General features: G+C 39.5%; 1 protein-coding gene across 2 annotated transcripts in view; it reads left to right on the plus strand.

The window, feature by feature from the left end:
- ITGB8 (integrin subunit beta 8) overlaps positions 1-22,948 on the plus strand; it is a 103,545-nt gene extending 80,597 nt beyond the window's left edge. The window contains exons 12-16 of one of the 2 annotated variants that reach the window (XR_011361739.1): positions 4,846-4,949; positions 12,157-12,320; positions 12,579-12,879; positions 22,545-22,657; positions 22,910-22,948. Coding sequence is in view for 1 of the 2 variants with exons in the window: in XM_069958809.1 (XP_069814910.1) it covers positions 4,846-4,949; positions 12,157-12,320; positions 12,579-12,674 (364 nt within the window). In the remaining variant the exon portion in view is untranslated. Of the gene's footprint in view, positions 1-4,845; positions 4,950-12,156; positions 12,321-12,578; positions 17,292-22,544; positions 22,658-22,909 lie in introns of those variants that run through there. The other variant, XM_069958809.1, reaches the window with a different exon arrangement.
- Positions 22,949-25,340: the final 2,392 nt, after the last annotated feature.

The following is a 25,340-nucleotide window of genomic DNA, read 5'->3' on the forward strand; positions in this document are numbered from 1 at the left end:
TCAAGCATATAATGAACTTTTCAGTATGATGTGATTGCTTTTGACTTTCATGACATTATTATAAGTCACCATCTTGATGTTAAATTTGCTTAGCAATTTTCTATCTTGCTAGAGTTGTCCCAGTCATCTGCAAACAGGCTGTTGTTGTGAAGTGACATTTGAACTGGGTGTCTTAGTTGTATGAGCACAGATATTTCCTGGTCTATAAAAAAGCAATTTGAAGTTTTAGTCCTGTTTTTTTTTTTTTTTTTTTTTTTTTTTTTCATTTTCTGCACACTCCCCTAATTTCTATTACATCTTATACTGGAGATGACAAATAATTTGCATTCCTTGCCTTGATGTCTATTCATCATTATCATTTCATTTATTTCTTATAAATCATTTGTACAAGAAGGAAGACGACTTTTTGCAATACATTATTACACACAATGCTTCTTTCTGCACTTAAACTCCTCTTCTCCACCCAGACTTCTTTACTTACTCTGCACTCACATTACTGGAGCAGACAAAAAAACAAAACAAAAAAAAAACAGATTTTCACCTTCACCTCAGCAGGTTACATCTGCTGCCCATAGAAATTTAAGGTAAAGGAAGGGGGTAGTGGAGGAAGCAGCTGCAGAAACTCAAAAAGTCATAGACTCATTGACAGTGCTGCCTCTATTGAGTATACTATCCTTACCCCAGTGCTGTTTTCACATCTATCCAGCTCAGTGCTTCTGTATAATATGCTCCATGCCTCTCATAGTGTCCCAGGAAAAGGATGCTTCAGCCTCTGGGTACTTAAGCTCTGTGAGGGGCTTAGGGAAAGTTCTTCTCTTATGTTGCAGGAACTTCTCAAGTCAAGATAAAATTAGCTGTAATCCCAGACGGAGCATTAGGATTAGGAGAATGGAAGTCCTGTGCCAATGCTCTCTCCTGGTAAACCGCATTGCTAGCATAGCATGTAGCAGATCAACCACATTTAGGCTTGTTGGGGCTTTTGTGCAAGTTTTTCCACTAAGCACAAGGAAGGAATCAGTCGTGGAGAAATGGAGTTGCAAAGAGCCACAGTATGGTTATACAACACATTAGGGGAGATTCATTAAGACATATTCTGGTCTTAAATTAAGCCCTGCCACCATTTTTCTGGCTGGATTTACTAAGCGGCGCATGACTGTTAGGTTGACCTTTCACCTAATGCAGGGTTGCGCAAACATTTACACCTGCGCCATAGATTTTTACATGGTTTACAGCTGTTCCAAGGCATCATCCATGATAAGTTAGGCGATGGAGGAGGCCACACCTTCTCATCGCCTTGCTGCACACCCATCCTACATTTATGGGGGAGTGGGTTGCAACCAGCGCACACCACGGTAAAAATCTGCCTTCTCTATATTGTATGCCAGGGTCACAAGTTTAAAAAATCTGCCCCGATATGTTGCAGCCTTCTGTCACTAAACTATTTGAGAAAGAAGGACCAGAACCAGATCTCGCTAGTGGCTAGCGGGGGAACAACCCCACGTCCAATTTCGCAGCACTCCAAAAGGGCACGGTGTAGAAGAAAGGATCACAGATAAATTCCAGCAATTGTTATTGTGTTCACAAAAGATGCAACGTTTCAGGAGACATATCCACCTTTATCAGCTTTTTATCAAAGCTTGACAAAGGCATCTGCATCCGCAGAAACGTCGCTTCTTCTATGGACACAACATTCCTGGAACTTACCTGACATCCTTTCAGACACAGGTACTTAATGGCAATTGTAGCCACTTCTCAGGGGTGAACAGCGCTAGATCTCTAAACAAAGGCCCAAATTTATCGATCTGTAACCAAAACCTGATGATTCATTGGTTGCATTAAAGAGTATAGGAAGTTGTGTAACTTTTCATTTTATAGATTTCACATAAAACATGGAAAACCTTTTTAAACAGTATGCCCATCTATGGGGGTTTCCTTGTAGCTGTAGGATGGAGATGTCCATGTGATCATCCATTGCAGCCACACATGTAAGCCACAGGCGTAAACCCTCGCTGTCCTCCCCCACAGTCATTGCAAGCAGCTAAAATTTGACAGTATGTATGTAATAAAGTATGAGCTGTATAGCTGTTTAAAATACTTAGATGCAGAATTAAAGACTTCTATAACACAGCATTATTCTAGTTTCCAAAAAGGATATATGAGACTTTAAGGATATATGAGATTTATATAGTAATGCATTCTTGCTCCATGAACACAGCTCACTATATGCAGATCTATACCATATGCATACAAATAAAAGTAAAAATAATTAACAAAAAAAAAATCTCAGAAATGTCAGAGGATTTTTCCCATGAATACAATATCTAATACTTTATCCTTCCTAATGAAATACATACATATTTTCTCCATTTTAAGAACTATATTTTTTATGTTTTCCCCTGAGTTAAACATTCTAGAAACATATCCTGTTTGCTTATAAACCAAGGCACGACTGAGCTGCAAATCACAGTCTCCATCTGTTTATACAGCTACTCCCTTGAATCCAGCATGCAGAAAATGTTTTTGTAGTACTAACGCAAAGCTTACACGGTTCATGTCCTTTACAGACTATGAAACCCTTCTTCATAATGTTCTGCTTCCACGTTGTTATCTTAATAAATACCGGTACCCGTTACACATCCGCATATCCTCAGTCTATATAAACATTATCTTCCTTAAATGAGGATTATTATATTGACTTTTATTTCCTTTCGGTGCCTCCTTTTTCTCCCACTATACATGGGACAGGTGGGAGCACGAGGGAGGGACTGTAACATGAGGAAGGAGAGACGGTGCTGGGAAGATGATGTATTGTATAATAACTGGTAGTACTAGCAGTATATCTTGTAATGTTGTGCAGTCTGGACTGGCCATTGTGGCCTTTTTATTGGCCTTGTTGGTTTTTCTTAACTCATTGAGCCTTGTTGTGAACCACAAATTGATGTTGCGGATCATATGAAGCCCCTATGGTTTCATGCGACCACCTCGTTGTTATCATTTGGTCGAATAATTTTTTTTTTAGGATACAAATGTATTAGGGCTGGAGTTCTCTGCTCGTAAGGATTATTATTTAGCCTCTTAACAAGGGCACAGGGAACATAGCTATGATTACTGGAAAAACAAAGAGATTTATGGGAAGAAGTTCTTACAAAGTATGAATCGTTTAACCTGTTTATAGACCTACTGTGTATATGGATGTCCTCTATGCAGCTTTTTTTAAACTATGGAGGAGATTTAACAAACATGGTGTTAAGCAAAAGCGTAAAGCCCCTAGCAACCAATCAGATTCCACTTTTCATTCTTCACAGACTCTTTGGAAAATGAAAGGTGGAATCTGATTGGTTGCTAGGGGCAACTGAGCCAGTTTCACTTTACACCATGTTTGATAAATCTCCCCTATATGTTTACACACTGTATAAAATTAGCCGTTTCTTAGCATGTGTTCACATGTTCCTGCATTTTATTTCCATACAGCCCATTCTGGTTGTTTCTGGTAAACAATTAAGCATTGATTTCCTGCATCTGTGTGTGCATGGAAGATTAATAACGGCCACTGTTCATGGAACAGCGGCCGTTATTAATTGACATGATCATTCTTTTACACGGCCGCACTGAACAACGGACGTGCATGGAATGGATGGCATTGCATTGATTTAATTGAAAACAGCGGCAGTTCTTTTAAAAAAAATTGTACGTTGAGTGAATATAGCCTTAATATATATTCCCAAATGATGGCATACTCCTAGAATATGCCATTACTTTATTATCGTTGGGGGGTTCTCACCTTTTGAACCCCCACTAATTCTGAGAAAGAAGGAGCTTGTAACACACCTACCTGGCTGAGTGGGGAAACTGCAGTCAGTCCCTTTTACCTAAAATGGCCACTGTCATGAAAAAATACTTTTGACATGTCAGAGAGACATAGCAAACAATAAAAAGTCCAACAGCACCAAGGAACACGATCCACTAGGGCCTTAGTGGTATATGGATGCGAACATGTTGAACTTGAGAACAAAGAAATCCAACAACATCTGTCGTGAATTCAGCTCCAAAGGTTTATTTACATGATCCAGTACAGAGGTGCAAGTTTTCGACCCAATGGGTCTTTGTCAAGCATTTCCTTGTTCTCAATGTCAGAGACATGTCAAAAGTTTTGATTGGTCGGCCCCATAGACTTACATTATGCGGCCATCCAAGTCTGAGAACACAGAGCCGGAGAGAGTGCACTGTGCAGACTTCTCCAGTCTCATTCTCTTGGTCGGTCAAGGTCTGAACGCTCAGACCATGACTGATCAAAATTTTTGATATGTAACTGACATGTCAAAAGTTTTTGCTCATGACAGGTACTCTTTAAAGGGGTTATCCAGCGCTACAAAAACATGGCCACTTTTCCCCCTCTCTTGTCTCCAGGTCAGGTTTGGTTTGCAATTAAGCTCCATTTTATTCAATGGAACTGAGTTTAAAACCCCACCCAATCTGGAGACACAAGGGGGAAAAGTGGCCATGTTTTTGTAGCGCTGGATAACCCCTTTAATGACGTTGGACTGCAGTTTCCCTGCACACCAACTCCTAACCACCCACTGTGCAGAGAAAGGGGGCTGCAGCACTGAATCAGAAAGGATGAGGGACCCAGAGGTCAGATCCTCACCAATCCTAAAGTGATGGCCTGTCCCAGCCTTACACCATCTATTTTACAAATGGTAATACCCCTTTAAATATGGCTTTTGCTTGCTTTTGTTGTTTCTTTTTGCCTGCTCCCACGCATTAGGTCATTCTATTCAGAATCAACAGATTTCAAACCACTTTAATAACTGTGTGACTAATCTACTCTGTTTATGCAATACACAGGAACTGTGAGCACTCTCATGGCTCGTTGAATGGATCTGTCAGTCCAATAGATCCTTCTAAAACGAAATGTAACACACTGGTGTACTACATTGATCAGACTTCAGGTAAGAAAAGTTTTGATTGAACATTTTGCCTTGTACTAAAATGTTTGGATTTGTCTTTTGAAGAACCTTTAACCATACAGTACATTAAACATGTAGAACCTTGTTGCTTAGACACAGTTTTACGGCATTTTTAAAATGTGCAAACTTAGGCTATGTTGACAAAACGTATATTTTCGCAAAACTAAGGCCGTTGTACTACGGCCGTGATTATAGCCATCCATGGGATCCCTGCCGGAGTGTGTACACATAGTATATGCTCCGGCCGGGATCTCTCGCGGTGCCGCAAACAACTGATATGTCATTTTTCTGCATCCGCTATTCATTGAATAGCGGCCACAGAAAAACCATGTCAGTACACACTATGGAGCGAGCGGCTGCTAGTTCCATGGTGTGCTGTGGGTAGTTCTGATGCGGGCACGTACGGATGCGCCCGCATCAAAACTCTGCGGCCGAAAAGATCATCCGTCTGGAACTGCAGTACCAGCCAGGATGATCTTTTCAGAGACTGGCCGTTCCATGACCAGGCCGGGTCGCAGAACGGCCAGTCTCATACGTTGTGTGAACATGGCCTTAAAGTGTATCTATACTTTCCCAGGAAAAAAAAAAAAAACCTGAATAATTAACCCTTCAAGAGTGTCAAGATGATTTCTCTGCAGTGACTGCTGTTAAGTAGGTCTTAAAGGTCCACTGTATGGTACACTGCTAATTCTTATTCATGGGGTGGGATGAGAGCTTGGCTGTTTGCCAGCAGTGGTTACACCTGGGCTTCCCTTACTTCTTATGACAATCACCATGGTTCAAAACTATTTCCCATCTGGACTTTCTTTTCCATACTTCTCTGGTCACGGGACAACCCTACTCCTCTCTGCTATGCAATGGCATAGACCAGATTGAACAAGCTGGCATAGTGCAGTACTCTACTATAAATAGCATGTGGGGAGCTCGAGGGGGGGGGGGGGCTATCGATACTCTGGCTGTGCAAGGTGGTATGTAAACAGAAAGGAAAAAGGCAACAGCATCCGAGCAAGGCAAATGTCGCATCGTGTGAGCATTTGTGGTCCAGAATGTATCATGCAAATAGCACTAGCTAAGCCCTTCCCCTGCCTCCTGTGTTCTGTCTTGGTGTCTCTGTTACTGGCGACAGACTGAGCCTTAAAACAGAGAACTTCAAACTCGGTGGAAATGAGACCCCTAGTTGCTTAAACTACATTCATTTTTAAGGAATGCGAAAGCAATATTTTTTAAACATAATAAATTAGAGACTTTTTTTGTGAAAACTTCTGCCGTTAGTTTAGCACTCGTAGTGAAAAAAAAGTTAGGGGGAGATTTATCAAACATGGTGTAAAGTGAAACTGGCCCAGTTGCTCCTAGCAACCAATCAGATTCCACCTTTCATTCCTCACAGGCTCTTTGGAAAATGAGAGGTGGAATCTGATTGGTTGCTAGGGGCAACTGAGCCAGTTTCACTTTACACCATGTTTGATAAATCTCCCCCTAGTGTCTATTTAGGATGCCTACACAAGTACCGTATCGCTGCTTATTTCTCGCACAAAACTCGCATCAAACTCGCATGAAAGTAGCTGCGTTTTTGTGGTGTTGAACTCTCCTGTAAAAATCATATGAAAATCGAAACCCGCATGTAAAAATCGCACCAAACACAGTGAGAACACACATACATTGACATGATAGCAATCAGTATCACTGTGGATTTATGTGCGAGAAACTCGCAGCGATAAATACGCAGCGATACAGTACATGTGAAGGCACCCTTAAAGGGGTTCTATAGGTTTACAGTTAGTATCCATTGCAGTGCACTAGTACTGTATAGTACTCTTTTGGTTTTCTGTACTTCTAGGGCTCTGTTTTTCTCATAGGAGCAGAAAACATAATTTTAAGACACAGCAGTGCCCAATGGACAGCTCTCTTCTTCACATCAATTATGATGCATTCTGTGATGGAGGATTTGGATTGAGCCTGCAGTGCAGATGTAAAAACGGCCGAATTAGGGGCCCTATCCCACTGGACGATTATCGTTCAGATTATCGTTAAATCGTTCGAATCTAAGGGCCCTAAGGGCTCGTTCACACAGAGCAAAAGCAGCTGAATTTCTGCGCTGAATCAGCGCTGAAATTTCAGCCGTTAAAATAGGTGCAGAGCTAATTTCCATTGTGTTGAATGGAAATTCTGCTCTGCAGTTCACACAGTGGAATTTCCGCACTGAACTAATCCGCTTTCCGCCAGAAGAATGAACATGTTCATTCTTCCGCTAGCGGAAGCCTATACAAACCAATGGGGCTCTAATTTTCTGTTTCAGCGCGGAATACGCGCGTATTCAGCGCGGAATACAAGCGTAATACAAGCGGAAATTACACGCTGAATCAGCGCGGAAATGGGGAAAAAAGGGTGGAGGAGGATTCTAGTATATGTTCTGGTATAGTCTAGTTTACTCTCCAAATACTCGCTGAATTTCAGTGCTGAATGCATGCGGATTCAGCGCGGATTCCTCGAGTATTCCGCGCTGAATTTGTCAAGAGCTGATTACGAGCTGAACACTTTCCTAGCAGAATACGCAGGGATTCTGCTTACATTCTGCTTATATTCTGCTCGGAATTCAGCGTCAGTTGATTTCAGGCGGAAATATTTCCTTGCGTAATCCGCCCCTTTTGCTCTGTGTGAACGTAGCCTAAAGCCTACCACCAGATATGTTTAGGAGCAGTTTTCTCTCCTCTTCTCTTTGCCACCTGAGATGAGTGTGCATGTGTATTAGGGATAGGGAGGTGTAGCTCTTGATAAATGATCCTTCAACCGTTAAAGTTTTATGGGCACCTTTAGTGCCTGAAGTTACACCCCCAAAGCCTGCAGTGTATTTTACTGTTGTGTCCCCCTATGGTCTTGCCCGGTTTAGAATTGTCATAGTGATGTGGTTTCAAAGCAGTATCCATATTGATTCTAACATTCTATCTGACTTGAATAACTGGTCTGCTTGTATACATGTATACATTGATATAGATAGTTGTTCAGATCCACATCCTATCCATATGACAACAAGATCGACCTGTTCACAGAAATGACACATTTCTTGTCCTGATCAAACGTGTCATATAAACATATGAACAATTTTAAGGCACCCTTATTCTTTAGGGCAGTGATCTTATCCATAACTTCATACACGATGAGAGTCAGTCAGTAACCCTGACATTGCCCATGACAGGGAGGAAAAGGAGCAAGCTGTGTTTACCTAGTCTTTAACATCCAGATAGTTGTGTAGCTTAAGATATGATTTTGTCTAGATGGATTCCAGAACCCTGCACACACTTCAAAGTTGTAGAAGGTCATCGCCAATGGCAAGGTCATGCCATCTGATAAACTGAAAGTCTAGCAATTTGTAGACTCACCACAGCATAATATGTCATTTCTCCAAATATGTTAAGGTTATCAAAAGGTCTGGTTGTATCAGGCAGAGACCGTTCCTCCTTCGGTTTATTAACATCATTCTATTGTGTTTAGGAAGTCAGGGGAATTAGAAGAAGTCTTTATAATCTTACAAGTTGCTGACTGATGACTTGCAGTCTTTGAGGATCGCTGAGAGATTAGTTGTAGTGGGAGTCATTAAGAACTACGGAGCTACCTAGTGAAAGGTCTCCAGTGTGTGTAGTATACAGCTGAGGCTTCTCCTTGACAAGAAAAAGGTTACAGTATATATGCACTGTTACATAAAGAGGACAGATCTATTATAACTTATAAAAATAAATACAGTGAAAAAGATTATAAAATGTGTTATGTAGGCAAAGATAGTAGAAGGATATCTGCTTGCATCCTGTTACCAACATTAACACAGAAAAAGTCCATCTAGTCTGCCCTTTCAGTAGTTCCTTTCTTATTATCTTAGGATAGATGTACGTTTCTCGCTGTTTAAATTCAGTTGTTGTAAATTAAGCTACCACATCTGCTAGAAGTTTGTTCCAAGCATCTACTACTTCCCTCTTGGACCTTATTTATTCATTTTACACATTAAGGCTATGTTCACACTACGTACTTTCCGGCCGCAGTGCGAACCGCGAATATACGCGCATAGTTTTGAGGTTGATCCATTCGCTTGAAAGTATACGATATAGGCCGCACAATGCACACTACATGCTTACGGCCGGATCGTATACGGCGCCGTGAAAAATGAACAAGACCATCGTTTGAGGATGGAAATGTTCCAACTCACGGCCGTGGATTTCCACGCGGTCCTGTACGGAGTACTTATTTCAGCCAAATTGAATGTGATTTTTAGATCCAAAAGGTTCTGTGCGTTTTATTGGGCTGGGCGAAGATTTCCAAGTAAATGACTTGTTTCAGATCGCCCCGAAACAAGCTAGGGAAGCATAACTGTACTACGGACGTATGTTCGCGGTTCGTCGGCATGTTCGCAATCCGGCCGCATGTCTATTCTTCCCACGGCCGTACTTTCAGCCGCACATGTACGGCTGCGTACGAACTACGGACGGACTCATACGTAGTGTGAACATAGCCTAAGAGGTTTCATTCATGTACCTAGGTTTCCATTATGTCTCCACACTATAGAGATTAAAATATAACCTGTTTTATGTCTCTATATCACATGGGGCACTGAGGATAAAGGTAAGTTTCTTTTCATTTATCCTCAACGCTTTTTCATTAAATTTGTACTTTATTCCCCTTGCAAATGAGGCAGCTTGGTGCATTAGGGAAGGGGTTACCACCTTTAGTGCACCATTCTGCCCTGGCCACTTCTTATTGTTGGCTGAATATTCATTAGGATGGGCAGGCTGACTGGTAGTCCCACCCTTTAGTGCACAAACCGCCTCATTTGCGTGGGGAATAAATATATTCAAAATGGCGGTGAGGATCAAGAAAACAAAACTTACCTTCATCGTCAGTGCCCCATGTGCTGTAGAGACGTAACAGCAGGTTAGATGTGTCTGATCTGATGTTCGTTTCCCTTTAAGTCTTTTCTGATATGCCTCACATTTTTATTTTTATTTTATCAATATCTTTTACTTTTTTATCTTTATTTTTTAGGTTTTCTACATTTAAAGCAAAAATAATATATATATATATATATATATATATATATATAGCCACTAGGTGTCTCCCTTCCTGTTAAACTGTGCTCCAGGCTCCCTCCTTGCCAATATTTGGTCTTTTATCTGTTCAAAAAAAGAGACCAAACACATAACACAAAGCATTGACCAAAAGCATAACAAAGAGCATTGTCTCCTGGTAAGCCCCTATAGTTGTTAATATAATATTAATTGTTATAATATAATTACCAAAAGTTACTTGCCCTCAGTTGATACACAACCTGCATGATGGACAAGTGTCTTTTTGTGAGTGCACAAAGGACTTTTTTTTAAAAAAGAGAAGAGAAAAGACCAAATATCGGAGGAAGAGAGCATGGACCACAATTTGGCCATATGTATAACATTGATTTAAACATAGAAAACTTTTTTAAAAAATAAAATAAATATAGTTCATAACTGGTAGCGATCACAACTGCTGCTGATTTCATACAAAATGGTTGCGACAGGTCAGCTTTAAGGTGGCTTCAGTTGCCTAGTTAGGACATTTTGCCGTCCCATAACAAATATCTGTAAGAACTCCCAGATTGTGTCAGGTCTGAAGTGGTTCTGTTATATCTATGTTTTATTTCTATGTATTTTCTAATATAACAAGTGTGTATTGTGCAATGTAATCATTTATTTTTCAGCATTCCTCAGTGTGAAGCGTCAAGGTCATGTAGCTATCATGTCTTCTCTATTTGAAAGTTTCCAGTTCTCTTGAGGAATGTGTTCGCTTAGATATATTTTGTTGACCTGTGCTATGATGAGCTGTTTCCATGAATGTTATTCTAAGGAAAACATCTAATATCTATTGTATTACATATAAAAACGGTTTATTCCATATAGAGGCTCATTAAATTACAGGTGTTTAGTGCAGGTTGGAAAATGATCCGACTGGTTCCCAGGAAAGACGAGTCACAGTATAATCTGGCATTGTCACAACTTGGCCAAAACTGCAGTGTTTACCAGAGAAAACAAAATAGCTGCCTTGTGACCATCACAAAAAGTGGTCCTTATGATCTGACAATACTGATACTTTTGTAATAGCCTCAAAGAGTCTTGCACTTTGTTTCTTTTAGGCATAAACCGAAGCTATAGGGCAAGTCACAGTGAGGCTATGTTCACACTACATAAGTTTCATATTAATCACGGCCGTTGTTGACGATTTGCAACCACAGCTGTGATTAATATGAAACTTACATTGTGCTGGATGCAATCACAGCCAAAGTGTATACACACAGCATATGCTCCGGCCAGGATTGCTAGAGGCCATGCAAAAAACTGACGTCAGTTTTCTGTGGCCACTATTCATTCAATTCACACAGTGGAGCGTGGATCACAGAACGGCTGGTGTTATACATAGTCTGATGCTGCAAATCTTCCATATGTCAGGGCATCTATTCAGGCCTTTATGTATTACATAGACATACACACACATATTGGCCACTGACAGTGGTGTTTTAGACTCCCTTTTATAGCTGCTTTTAGTGGTAGTCGTGTGTGTGTGTGTGTGTGTGTGTATAAAACCACCATACACACAAAAAAACAACATTTAATTCATGCTTCCTTTTGTTGTATTGCAGTTATTTTTTTCTCCAATATCAAGAATCTATGACCTCCCCAAAATCAGTTGTATCAATGTATCGTATTTGTTTTGAACAACAGGATAGATATATTTGGGAATTTTATAACACCTAGCCTGTTGTTTAATACTGTTATGACGTCTTATTGGATACTAGAGATGATCAAACCTCAAGCATGAAACTGAACGCTTGGCATTTTAACTACCGGTGGCTGAAGAAGTTGGATGCAACCCTAAGGTTACCTGGAAAACAACCATAGGCTGTATCCACGTCTTCCTGGAGTCCTTAGGGCTTCATTCAACTTCTTCATCCACCGAGCATTCAGGTTCAGACGAACCAGAGAATGCTCGAGGTTCGCATATCTCTATTGGATACAGCTGATTTTGGTGAGATCATGGATTCTTGATATTGGAGAAAATATTCATTAGTGTGTAGTAGTTATGTATATAATTGGTTATTACTTTCTACCAACTGCACCTAAAGGGAGTGTGGGGACATATGTCTAAATGGTTTTGTGTCTTCTTTCCTTTTATCCAGAATGCTTCTTAGATCCTTGGATCCTGAAGATATTTTTCATCATCTTTACAGCAACCTTCCTAATTGGGTTTCTTTCTATACTTATAATTAGAGTTAGTATTTTACAATGCAACAGCAATAGAAGGACCTCTTCTTCTGACTACAGAGTGCCCACATCAATGAAGGTGAGGATTCCTATGGGGCTTCTCTCTCTCGCCCATTTATGTTTTGGACCAAAAAAGTGACTATGTCTAATCTTTTTCTCAAATTTATACTGTGTTGGGGGACAACACTTTTGAGCATTCAAAAGTCATTGGGCCCATTGCAATGTCTATTTGAACACCTTTTGCCATTATCCCGACATAAACGCCAGTGATGTAGCCAAAAACGAGATGTGAAATGGATCATTAGGCTGTTTAATAAGTGTCTTTTCTTCTTCACAGGATAAAAATGGCTTGCACAGTGTGTACACACGGACAGTAACATATACTCGGGAAAAACCGGAAGACATTAATATCGCATTCAAGTACAAGTTTTAGGAACATGCTTCCATTAGGAGACCCTCATCACCCCGTGTGGTTTGCATTCAGTGACTTTTATGCCTTTTGCTATAGACATTTTTTAAAACTTTTTTTAAGATTTAAATTAATGCTATATAAATGGGCAGGGCCTGTTTATTCAGCGCATGTCAACGCACAAGAGAGCAGAAGGGATGTCTTCCTTTTTTCTATCAAAACACTAAAGGTAACAAGGCATTGCGGTATTCTGCAGGTGATGGCGTGCAATGATCAATTTTTACTACATCCTGTTTTTTGTGTCTCATTTTGTATAGATTTGGGAACTGACGTAACTACATAGAGTTATTATTTAGCTGCTCTAATAGATTCATGTGCATTACTACTGTTCGGTACAAGATTTGAATGTAGCACTTTATTGTTTTTAATTTTTTTGTATGTTTTATACAAAGCACTGATAACACTTTAGCTAGATTTTATGTGCACTCCACAGAGAGGTTTGTTGCCTTGATGTAACGCAGATGTAGTTGAGCTGAGTTCATCATTTGGTACAACACATTGTTAAGTTGCACAAAAGAAACAGTTAAATGATACATTCAGCTCTGCTACATCTGTAGACATGAAAAATAAACATTTTTGGAGTGCTTAAACTGCTGCAAGGGAAACACGTAGGCGGCGTTAATTAATTCAGTTGTGGCTCTACGTAAGAAAGTACTGTATTAGTGAGTTTAACTCATACGGAAATTTCTATGTAACACTAGGCCAATGTTCAAGTTTGGAAAAGTTGTAAAAAAAAAAAAAGAGTTTTTGGAAACAGATTCTTTAAAAAAAAGTTTGAATATAAAGTTGGAGGTATAGTTATCCAAAATTATATTTGGAACAATCTACCAAACGAAAAGCAACACATGGCACTTTGATAAAGAGAATCTTATAAACAAAAAACAGTGTACACAGATGATTGTTGGTACAAACATCTCTTTAAAAACCTTTAGGCTATATTCACACATTGTATTTCATTACACTTTTGTTCACTCTTTTTTCAACCAAAACCAGGAGTGGGTTGAAAATTTTTGTTATAAGTTTGCCCTGACAGTTCCACTCCTGATTTTAGTTGAAAAAAGGCTGTGTGAACATAGCCTTAGTATGTATGATACCATTCCTGTAAGACAAACAGCTGGCTTTATTGGTGCATTTTTTCAGATTCTGTGCCTGTTTTTTCTGGTTTACAAATTGTGTAAAAAATTTTTTAAAAGGGGTCTGCTTATTTCTTTTTTTTTCCTATAAGTTTGGTACTGCAACTCGCAGTAATATGGCAGGTAAATAGTCATCCTAATTGACAGGAAATACCATAATGGTTATTTTGGATACAGTCAACATAATAGTTTGCCATGTGTGTACCTCCAGTGGCCCAAAATATCATGTGGCCTGCATGACCAGGACCCAAGTTACAACTACACTCTTCTTTTCATCCTCCATATAGTACTGTCAGTAGTTTTTAGGGCTCAGAACTGCTGACAGGCTCCTTAAAAGTGGTTATAGAAGTTGCAATTTTTTTGCCATGGGGCATAATTCACTATATTGGGTGTGGATTGTCCATAGTTATCAAAAGTAGAATCAATTATCTGTTATAGACTAAAGTAAATACATAATTTGTCTTTTCAAAATATGTTACCCACTATACTATATAATAACTTGATGTTACATACTGTTTAATTTGTTATCTATGTTGTCCTTGACCAGATTATTTTTGAACATTAAACAGCTTTATGGGGAAGCCACATATTACCAAGGAGAAAGTGGAAACAGGGCACTCACCGATTGCTTTTTCTTTTTATTGAAGTTACAACATCCGCATACAAGTATAGGCTTCAGGTGAGGGAGGACGGACAAACAGTGTACGTCAGTAACGATCATTTTGCACTTTTGCGCACTTTGTCAGCATAGAACATCCACTTCTTCTACTTTCTCCTTGGTAGTATATCTTGCTGAATTAGTGTACGCTGAACTTTATATACCGTCTACGGCAGAGACTATGCAGATCGTTTGACTCTGTAGTGCCAGATGATTGCTTTAAAGGGAATTTGTCAGCTCTGTATTATGCTCAGAGCTCAAGTGTCCAAGATGCAGTGCTAGGCTGCAGCATGCACGCCTCCTCTTTCCCCCACCCCTCCTTACTTTGACTGATTGACATTCAGGGCTTAGTTTCCAGCACAGATCTCTGTACATGAGTCAGTCAAGGCAGAAAAGAGTGGGGGAGGAAGGATGCGTGCATGCATGCTGCAACATAGCTCCGCCTCCTGGGCACTTGATAAAGAGATGACAGATTACCTTTAAATCAAGTATATCCTAAAAGATGGGTTTGTGAGCTCCATTAAGAAAATCAAAAATATTATAAAAACATTTATATGAAATTAATTGGTGATCTTCTTGGTATAGCTTTATATCCACTAAAGTTTTGTTGTTTTGAATTTAATCTGCCTTCTTACTGACAATACTATTGGGAATTTACCATAGGAGTTTACTGTACACTGCTTTTACATTAAACTCTATAGTAAAACCACATGCAGTTAGCTCCTCCTAGTGGTGGCTGAAGGCTTTTGGATACTGATTTCTAAGTCTGCTGGCACTATATTCACCAGTTTTATTATTATTATTAATACATTTGGCACATTTGTGACTGCCCATGCCCAGCACACTGAAATCTAAGGCAGATATGCGCTGGGGTAGAGGGTAGAGGCTACACCATCTTTGTTAAGTCCTCCCCTCTTTAAAGGGAATGTGTCATTAGAAAATGACTCATTGTTTAAATAATGATTTTGTTATACATTTATTTTCAAGATCTTTTGGTGAAGTTTTTTTATAATTTTCCATTATACTATCTATATTATAAAATAATTCTGAAATCTTGCAGTCTTTATTCTCACCACTGGGGCTAAAACTAAGCTAAGGCTTCCTGTTCTGCCTGTGGTGATAAGAGGAGGCTGCTGTAAAGTGATCTGTACAGCATTACAGCAACATAAGACAGCAGTACATAGATAGCATCAATGCACGACAATAGCAGCTCCCTATGGAATGACACTCAGTAATGTTTCACATTCATGTCAAGGAGACAGAGTCTGTTGTCTATGTCCATGAGGCTTGCTGTAAAGCATGTCACTAAAAGCTGTTACAACAGCTCAGCCAAGATGGCAGCCCCTGCGACAATGTACAAAAAGTTAAATAAAAAAAATTACAGTCAGAAAATAGAAACAGATGAGAATAAAAGAACAATTTTTAGTATCTGACTCTTATCAGTGGAAGACAATCTAGTTGATACATTCCTTTTAAAAATGGTGGGATTTTAAGTTCCATATCATGAAAAAGAAGCTCTGACCACTATAAAGATATATTTGGATATTTTGGAGCAAAACATGGCTCAATGGTGGACTTTTATTTTATTCTAATCATTGATGAATTGGTGACCTTATTGTCATCTTCAGTGTTAAAAATGTGTCTTTTTAAAAATGCCTGTGTTGCACTAGAAAACATACCATTTACTCATATACTCATATGTTTCATGGGTTGTAGATGTGGATTTCAGTATTGCCATAGTATACTGAGCCTTGTGCCAGTGTTGCTATTGCTTATATTCCTATGGCAATTCTTAAGTCGGCTGTAGGCTGTTTATTATGTTTTTATTATGCCCTTACTTTAGTGCCAGTAATATAGTGGAGAACATAATGGCAAATGTCAGACATAACATTGCTACTAAAAACTTTGATTTCTAGTACCAACCAAAGTATCAGTGATACAGTCCTGATTCTGGTCCAGAGTAAAGGCTGCTTCCTATGTCCTGTATTCCATAGAAGCTACAGATGGGGAAGCCCTGTAGTAGACTCTTTCCCCACCCGACATCATGTATCAATATGATGTTGGGAGCAAAAAAAAAGTTTGAACCTTCGGGGCACTATAGTGATACAGATGTGCAGCTGCGCCATTATTTAATTCAAATACTTTCCCTTTTCCTGGCATCATAGTGATACATGATGCCAGACATGGAAAAAGTCCGCTACAGGGCTTCCCCATTTGCAGATTCCATGGAATACAGGACGTCGGAATAAGCCCCTATACTTTTCAGTCTGGTGCCAAGAGCCAGGAAAACTGTTCACCCGATAACCAGAATTATGCTTTACCACTGTGCTATTGCCACTGAATATGATGACTCCTCTACCTTCTCTTTTTATAAACCGTTGATGGCAATAACATTAATATGATCCTGCCTTCTCTTTTTTTCTGCAAAGTAGGAGAAAAGGGAGGGGGTGAGGATTAAAAAAATTGTGTATGTATATCCTTTTTTTAAAGTTTGTAGTTGTGTACATGGTAACTGACTCCTCCATCTGATGAGATTCAACGTTGTACTTTCTGCCCTATACAAATTTATGTAGCCACTGCATATTATCAGCTTTCTTTGGTATCTATAGCTGACAACAGACCACGTGGTCATAACACTCAGGAAACACGGGCCTAGTCTGCTGTGATACACAAAGGGCGACATGTATCATCCGGCGTACGGATGATTTTCGGCGGAAAGTGCCGATTTGCATATTTTTTTATTCGCAAATGACCGATTTTTATTCGCATATCGGCACTTTCCGCTGAGTACACCGGGGGGGGGGGGGGGGGGGCGGAGAGGGGGTGTGGAGGGGGCGTTACGGGGGGCGCGGACTCAGAGTCCGCGTGATTTATCATTTTTTCGGTGCAATGATACGCCAAAAACCTACTCCACCTTTTAGGTGGCGTAGGTTTTCGGCTGTGCGCACTGACGCGCACGGGGTTTATGTAGAGGCGGTCCGCCTCTACATAAATCTCCGTAGCGCCGGAGATGCGGGAACATTTATAAGTCCGGCGTAAAAAACGCCGGACTTCATAAATGTCCCCCAAAGTGTATATTGTTTGGCAATGGTGGTAGTTCATTGGTATCCCAACCTTTTCTGTAGTTGTATATTTTTATTTATTTTTTGTCATTATTTTTCATGGACTAATTGTTTATAATATACTCATTATCTACAGATTAGGAGTTAATGTTTCCAGAAAAGGCGCAATTCATTGATTCTCCTAATAAATGAATATGAACCCTTCTTATGAAAGTGTTATACTGTGCAAACTAACTTTTTTAGATTGGATTCCAATTGCTGTAAAAATGACAAAAAAAAAACAATACTCACCTGCCCCAATCTCCTGCAGCAGCTGTTCAAGGTTCCTACTGCTCCCCATTTCCTGTGACGTTTTGTTTATGCAGGAAATTCCCACTCATCCATTTACTGGCTCCCGTATTGATTTATCTTGGCCAGTGATTGGCTGATCGGGGAACAAAACAAAATGTCACCGGATGCAGTGAGACGTAGGGACACAATGCAGTCAGACCAGCAGCTGCAGGGGATCAGGGCAGGTGAGTATGGCATCCTCTTTATTTTTTCAGCACCCAGAGTTCAGTATAAAAAAAACACATTGCTATGGCTGGAATAAGTAATTCTTAAAAGAGCAGTGGCTTAAAAGAAAATACATAAAACCAAAATCAATGAAATTGTTGTTTTTGTACAGACACAATTTGCAAACTAGTTATTGAATTTGGAGTCAAGTGGGGAAATGCAGTGGAACAAATGAAAATGCAAGACTGATGTGGAAGAGTAACTAAAGGGACTCAGGGAATGATTTAACGACCGCAAAGTTATTATCTCTGCATATTTGTATATGTATTTCTCTGAAAATATGGAATCAATGATTTATATTCTAGTTCATTTAATGTTACTTAGCAACTTAATGACAATATCTAAGCCAAATGGCATTTTTATTGCACAACTTTCCAAGAATGTAACCAAAAACAGACATGTTATAATATTTGATTGGGGTTATGTGTTTTATGGGTTAAATTTATGATGCTCAGGGAAAATAATTGTGGAAACAAGTTGTGCTTCTTTAGAGTACATATCCTAATGGCGTTCTGATAAGTTGTTTGGATTTTTGCTTAAAAGCATGGGACATCAAAAAAGGCTAATAAAATAAGCACTTGAGAATTCTTTATGGTTCCTTAGAGAAAAAAAGGTCATTAAAATAATGTCCTTATTACCCAGTGACTAAACTATGGAGAATTTAGTAGCTGTATGTTGATGGTAGACGACCACAGGGCTTGTCTGTAGTATACATACATGAGATTAGTATTAAGGATATATGGTCCCTTGAATTGTTGCTGAAGACATGAATTTGTGTTTTTGAGCCTTCCTCATAGAAATCAATGTATTTAGTGACCAAGAAAGGCTCTTAGCTATGATCTAGAGCTTTGACTTTAAGAGGAACCTGTCATTCTCATCAGGGTGGTCCCTGGTAGCTTATGCCTGACCCCTGGGCCTAACTAGTATATATCACCCAATACCCAAACAAGGAGAGATCTATCAATCAAGCCTTTTGAGGCAGGGGAAACCCATCTGTGAGACGCAGTGCAACCTTTCACATGTCTGAACATCCTAACAAAAAAATAGTCCAACAGCACTCAGGAACAAGGTCCAACATGGCCACACAGTAGAGGTTGGATGCACGCTGAGTTGCCCAAAATCCTAAGTAAGAACTTGAAGGGAAGAAAGTCCAGCAGGGTCTATAGTGGGATCAAATCCAAGCTTTTATTACATGATCAGGTACAGCAAAATGCAACGTTTCAACCCTCAAAACATTGCATTTTGCTGTACCGAATCATGTAATAAAAGCTTGGATTTGATCGCACTACGAACACTGTTCGACTTTGTTGCCTTCTTGTCTGAACAACCTGCCAAAGTCAGTGCCACTTGGCTGTCTACTTTTAACTGTCAAGGGTAACTTGACCATAAGTCCATCACAAAGTGTTCCCAGGGTCCCCCAGTGATCAGCTGTAATCTGTCAGTAAGTGTTTAGTTTCCCTGCAGCTCCCCTACAGGGTAAAGTAAGCATTACACTTTACCTATTTTAACCAGTTGGTTGTCTCTGTAGTGAAGGACAGGACAGACAGGGACCCTTTCCAAGCACCAATAAGCCTTTGCTTCCTGTCTTGATGAAGTCAGTCTCCTTAGGACCCTGGTGAGTAGTTCTGCCTTGAGCTTGCTATAAACAGTCGGATGAGGGAAGCATGATATTTTAATCTAAGTTTTAATTTAATTGAATTCACTGGAATTAATCTGCACATTCTAAGTATGAGGACAGGGAGATATGCATTTTATTCATTCCAAGTAGTAGGCAGCTAGTCTGGAAGCTGAGCAGTTCTGACAAGACAGATGGAATTCCTAGTGGGTGACAAACTGTGATATCTGGTCTTTGTTAAGATCCTTTCTCACAAGAACCACTATACACTCATCCCATCAGTGGCATTAGCATAGCTTCCTTATCAAGCAGTGTCACATCTGTATAATCTATGTGGTGCAGAAAAGTCAGTTTGTTGCATAGAAAAGTGGCCAAAAACCCTTATTTAAGGGGGTATGTCTCCCCCATCATTGTTTTCTTTACAACATTCTTTCTCTGAATTATGGGGCAATTTGCAAAGAAGTCGGTATCACTTATCATAACAAGAATTCTTCCTGCCCAGTGACTGAGAAATGTCAAACATTTATTGTCAGCTGAGAATATGGTTCCTTGCTGATTAAATCACTTATAGACGTTTTTGCAAATGACCTAAGGGGGGTCTTAAAGTAATAATGATGGAATTTAAGGTAAAAAAAATGTATAATGAAATTCAGTAGACAGGGGGAAAGTATCCATGTCAAGTTGACTTTAGACGGGACTAAGTTCGGTCTGGACCTGCAGGCGGTAATGGTTATTACTACGGTTGAGTGAACTTCAAGCACAAACACTAAGCTCAAACTCTAACTTGTGGCATTTGATTAGCGGTGGCTGCTGAAGTTGGATGGAGCCCTAGGGAGTCCTGGAAAACATGGATACCGCCATATTGAGGCGTGCTTGAAATACGCTCAACTCTAGGTATGACCCAAGTACAATCACTGCCATTGTAGCATTGCTTTGGGCATTTTATTATGTTTTGTGGCTTATGGCTGCTTAGTGCATTCCTTTTAGCAATAATGATGGTGTCATTGGAGGGGAGAGAATTTGTCTTGTACAAAGACCATCAGATTTTCTAAATAATTTTTACCACTGATTATTCTGCGGTGGTTTGAAAAAATGTTGCATGTAAATGGGCGGTAAAGGAAAATTCCCAGATTAAAAAGTTATCCTCCATCCACGGGATAGGGGACAACAAGCTGATCGGTTGAGATGTGGCCTCTGAGTATTGTTTAGCTTAGCATAAATCAACTTAGTTTAGGAAACCAAGGGCGTAAATACTAGACTATAGACTGCTATGTGGCCCTTAAAAGATGGAACCTGTCCTTGGTTTTCCTATTCCCTTTGTTGCTTTCTTAAACAAACTGTGTAATATCTACAAAGTAGGTGCAAAAAATGACTCAAAGGTTCATGGAAAAGATGTGTAAATGGAAATAAACACAGTTACCATTACCAAGGGCATTATGCAGTGATGTTTGCAATAGGGCCAGCTCTCTTCTAGCTACACCACTAGGATTTTGGTGATAAAGCTTCAGGGTAAGATGAAGGACATAATATTCAAACATTTAATCAATGACGTTGAACATTTCGGTCTTGTTACCGCCAATATTATAATAAATTATAAATATAGAATGCATTGGTCCCTATCAATACTATCAGTATAGGGTTTAGCAATTGTGGGGGTCTCTTCACCTTAAGAAAACATCTGGACTTCCATACGACTAGTAGCAGAGAAGTTGTTTTATATAATCAGGTTTCACACTCCATTGCCCTTCTCCTTCCTGATAAGTAATAAACTGGACCGGCAATAAGTCATGCCTAGTTACATTTCCACTATAAACATGTCTTGTTCTTTTTCTGGAATATTAATATGAATATACAGCAGTGGGATAATCACTTTAGAGCCTTGAGACCTCTGTGGCATGTGGATTCATCAGATTTGCATCGTCATGATGAAATAGTTTCCTTTTAACTTCCAAACTAAATATTGAATTTTTTTTTACATCTTTCCAGAGCACACAATGTGGTTCTCATTATATGCAGTCATATATTGTGCCAGCTTATATTGCATTGTATTATACCGTGTATAGTTACCTGTTTCTTTCATGAGTTTCACATTGATTTGTTCTTATTTTTACATTATAAATATGAGTGCCTGACCAAATATACCAAATCTATGAAAAAGGACATGAAATAGTTACTTCAGCACTCTTTGGACCCTGTTGGCTCCATGGTGTATGTAGGTTTTTAAATTCTACATGGCCCCATGCACACCTGCTCAATTGTTCAGACTGTGTGTCATAAAATAACATTTGTTCTTCACTCCAAAAAAATTATATATAGTTTTACACACACACACACATATATATATATATATATATATATATATATATATATATATATATATATATATGACATACTATTGCACTGTTGGTATGGCATTAGCAGCAGGTATGCAGTGGCTACATTGTAATAAACAGCAGTTTTGAAATGTACACTTTTTGTCTAACAAAGTTTTCTCTGGATGAAATGTCATTGAATTCTCCTTTTTCTTCTGATTTGAATTCCTGGAATGTTTCAGTTCTTGTATATATTATCATTTTTATGTTAATTTAATGACTACTAAACTTTATGTTATATTTATTAATGAACTGACACTGTAGAACATAGTGTTTATTTTTTCTAATAAATATGCTGTTTTATAACGGTTTTCAATTCTTTGGGGAATTTATTGTGTGTTGTGTGTATTCAGTGGTTATCATTAGATGTCAGAATTCTATTACTGTATACAATCTACAATGTCATTCTACAAAGCTAATATATTTGCCATTCCCTTAGTCCGCGCTGCGCCACATCACAGACCCTTGGCCCCCGCCAGCTGTCATCTTTTCTTGGGTTCAGGGTATGCAGGTCTAGGAGCAAGACGCTGTGCTGTGCGTGCATCGGGACAGGTGAATATTTGTTCTTTTTTCAGTTCCCCCACTCCCAGCCTTGAAAAATTTTTTATCCCTGCGCCGGACTTCTCTTTTCAGCTTTAGTAATTATAAAAAATATCCCAAACACTGAACACCCAATCAGAAAGCCTCATTACGGAATCACTCAATTTTTGATTTGCTCATATACTGCAAACTCACCACTAGTATTCTGGTACTAACATTTTTTTCATCCCAGCTTACTTAAATCCATAAATTTCATTATTGCAGATGGATGATGTGATCCCCAGTCTGACAGTGGAAAATGTGTAGACAAGCTGTGAGTCTATCCTGTATGACTGGCTCTATAACATGGAGATATTGTCTGCCGAATCAGGCATTTTGGGTAGCTATTGCTCAGTGTAATAAAGAAAACAATAAAGCCAAGGAACTGATAATTGGCTGATTGTTGTTTTTCAATGTGTTTAAAAATCATTGTCCTATGTGTAATAGTCATGCACGGTCGACAGCTGATGACATAGTAGAGAAAATAATAAAGATTATACTCACCTGTCCACATTCCTCCAGTGTCCTTCTGTCTTGTTTTTGTGATTCTCCACTTACCGCAGCCACATTTGGCAATTCTGAAACCGTCTAAAGGGTTTACTGTCCTGTCTCGGCCAGTGATTGGCTAAGTGCCTGTCACTTCAGAGATGGGACCGGAATTGTGAGCTGCAGTGACCGCGGAATGCCACAGACAAGACTGGGGGACACCAGGTGCAACATGGGCAAGTAAGTACATCTTTTTTATTTTACACCTTCAAGCTGGGTTCACACTACGTATATTTCAGTCAGTATTGTGGTGCTCATATTGCAACCAAAACCAGGAGTGGATTAAAAACACAGAAAGGATCTGTTCACACAATGGTGAAATTGAGTGGATGGCCGCCATATAACAGTAAATAATGGCCATTATTTCAATATAAAAGCCGTTGTTTTAAAATACCAGCAAATATTTGCCATTATATGGCGGCCATCCACTCAATTACAACATTGTGTGAACAGATCCTTTCTGTGTTTTTAATCCACTCCTGGTTTTGGTTGCAATATGAGCACCACAATACTGACTGAAATATCGTAGTGTGAACACAGCCTTAAAGAAAGGGCTGCACAAATATTGTTAACGATATCCATGCAGCCCTTGCTGCCCTATAATTGAACCATATAATAGGCCAGGGGTGTGGAACCTTTTCCACGTCGAGAGCCAGTCGGGCATTAATAAAACCATTTGAGGGCCGCATACTGTGCGCGGCAGTTAGTAGCGTGGGTTTGCAGCATCCGGGGCAAGGCAAAGTATTGTTCCCTATCAGGCCACGTAATATAGCCCTTACTGTGAACTACATGATTAAATAATGAACTATCAAATCCCCTCCCCACCCTGCTCCACCCTCTGTATGTTCTCCTTGAGAAGAGTGCTGCAGCCCTCTCTAATGGAACAAGAGAGCAGAGGTATACTGAGTATAGCTGCACATTTTTAGCACAATTTCCCTGACACACTGCCTGTCTCTTCTTTGTGTTTGTGTTTCCTATAAGATGCAGCTTGACACCTTTGTGTAAGAGCTAAAGTAACAGAAAGAAGATGATATGAACATGTTTCAGTGATGCATCGAATCTTAGTTTCGAAACAAAATTTACTAATGTGTCAGTTTTTAGGGCCATATCAATAACTCTATTTACAAGTTCACTTCTAAATGTTTGACGTTAAGGGTGTGCAATAAAAGTACAACGTTCGGGCCCTGCATCAGTTATAAGTATATCTGAGAATGATGCTGTATTAGTTACTTCTACAAAGAACTGAATCTTGGTGGTCCCATGTGCTTCAACCATTATTTAGGTTTTCCCGCAAAGTTTTTGAGTTGATGGTGTGAGCACCGAGCTCTGCTCCTAACCTGATACCCACTTCTTTGTCTACAGTGATGTTTGGATGTGAGCTTTTGCAGGTTTGCAGAATTAGAAGCAGGGCTGAACTGCTGGAACTCCCTACAGAGGTCGTCCCCCTGAGCTATGCTACTTGTTTAAAGAGGGGGAGTGGTAAATGGAGTTTTTTTTTTTGTTAAAAAAATTGTTTAACCTCACGTTAACTGTATGAGGAAATAAATGAGAGTGATGATGGGAAACCTGCTTGTACGCAGGTCATACAGGGCTAAATGTATAAAACATGTGTGATATATAAAATAAACAACCTGCAGCCTCACATGCTTTATTTTAAACATGAAGAAAAAAGGTTAAAAGCAGCGAAAGTATTAAAGCCAGAATATTAGTCCTCTGGGAGGCTGAGAAATGTAAACAAATTCTGCAGAACAGGAAAAGATCCTGCCTGAAGCACATTAGTGACAGCGGACGGCCAGATCCCAGGATGCCGTGCTCCAAACAACTAATCGAGTTTCTCAAACTCACTAAAGCTGCGCGCTTTTTATAAACAGAGCTCATCTTTTATAGGCCACTCATCCCAATGGCACACAAAATTAACTCCTTTGTCACATGTTATGCAACAAAGAGAACGCTGCATCTGATACTGATAAACATACCGAGAAGCCAAGGTCTTTGTTACAATATTGTTTGTAGCTTTTTTCTTTTTATATTGTGTATTCTTTTATACACTGCCAAGGACACAGCTGACAGTATAAAAAAAAGCAAAGTGCTATGCTGTGTACAGGCACCA

This window comes from Dendropsophus ebraccatus, chromosome 2 (genome assembly GCF_027789765.1).
Source record: "Dendropsophus ebraccatus isolate aDenEbr1 chromosome 2, aDenEbr1.pat, whole genome shotgun sequence".
Lineage (NCBI taxonomy): Eukaryota > Metazoa > Chordata > Amphibia > Anura > Hylidae > Dendropsophus > Dendropsophus ebraccatus.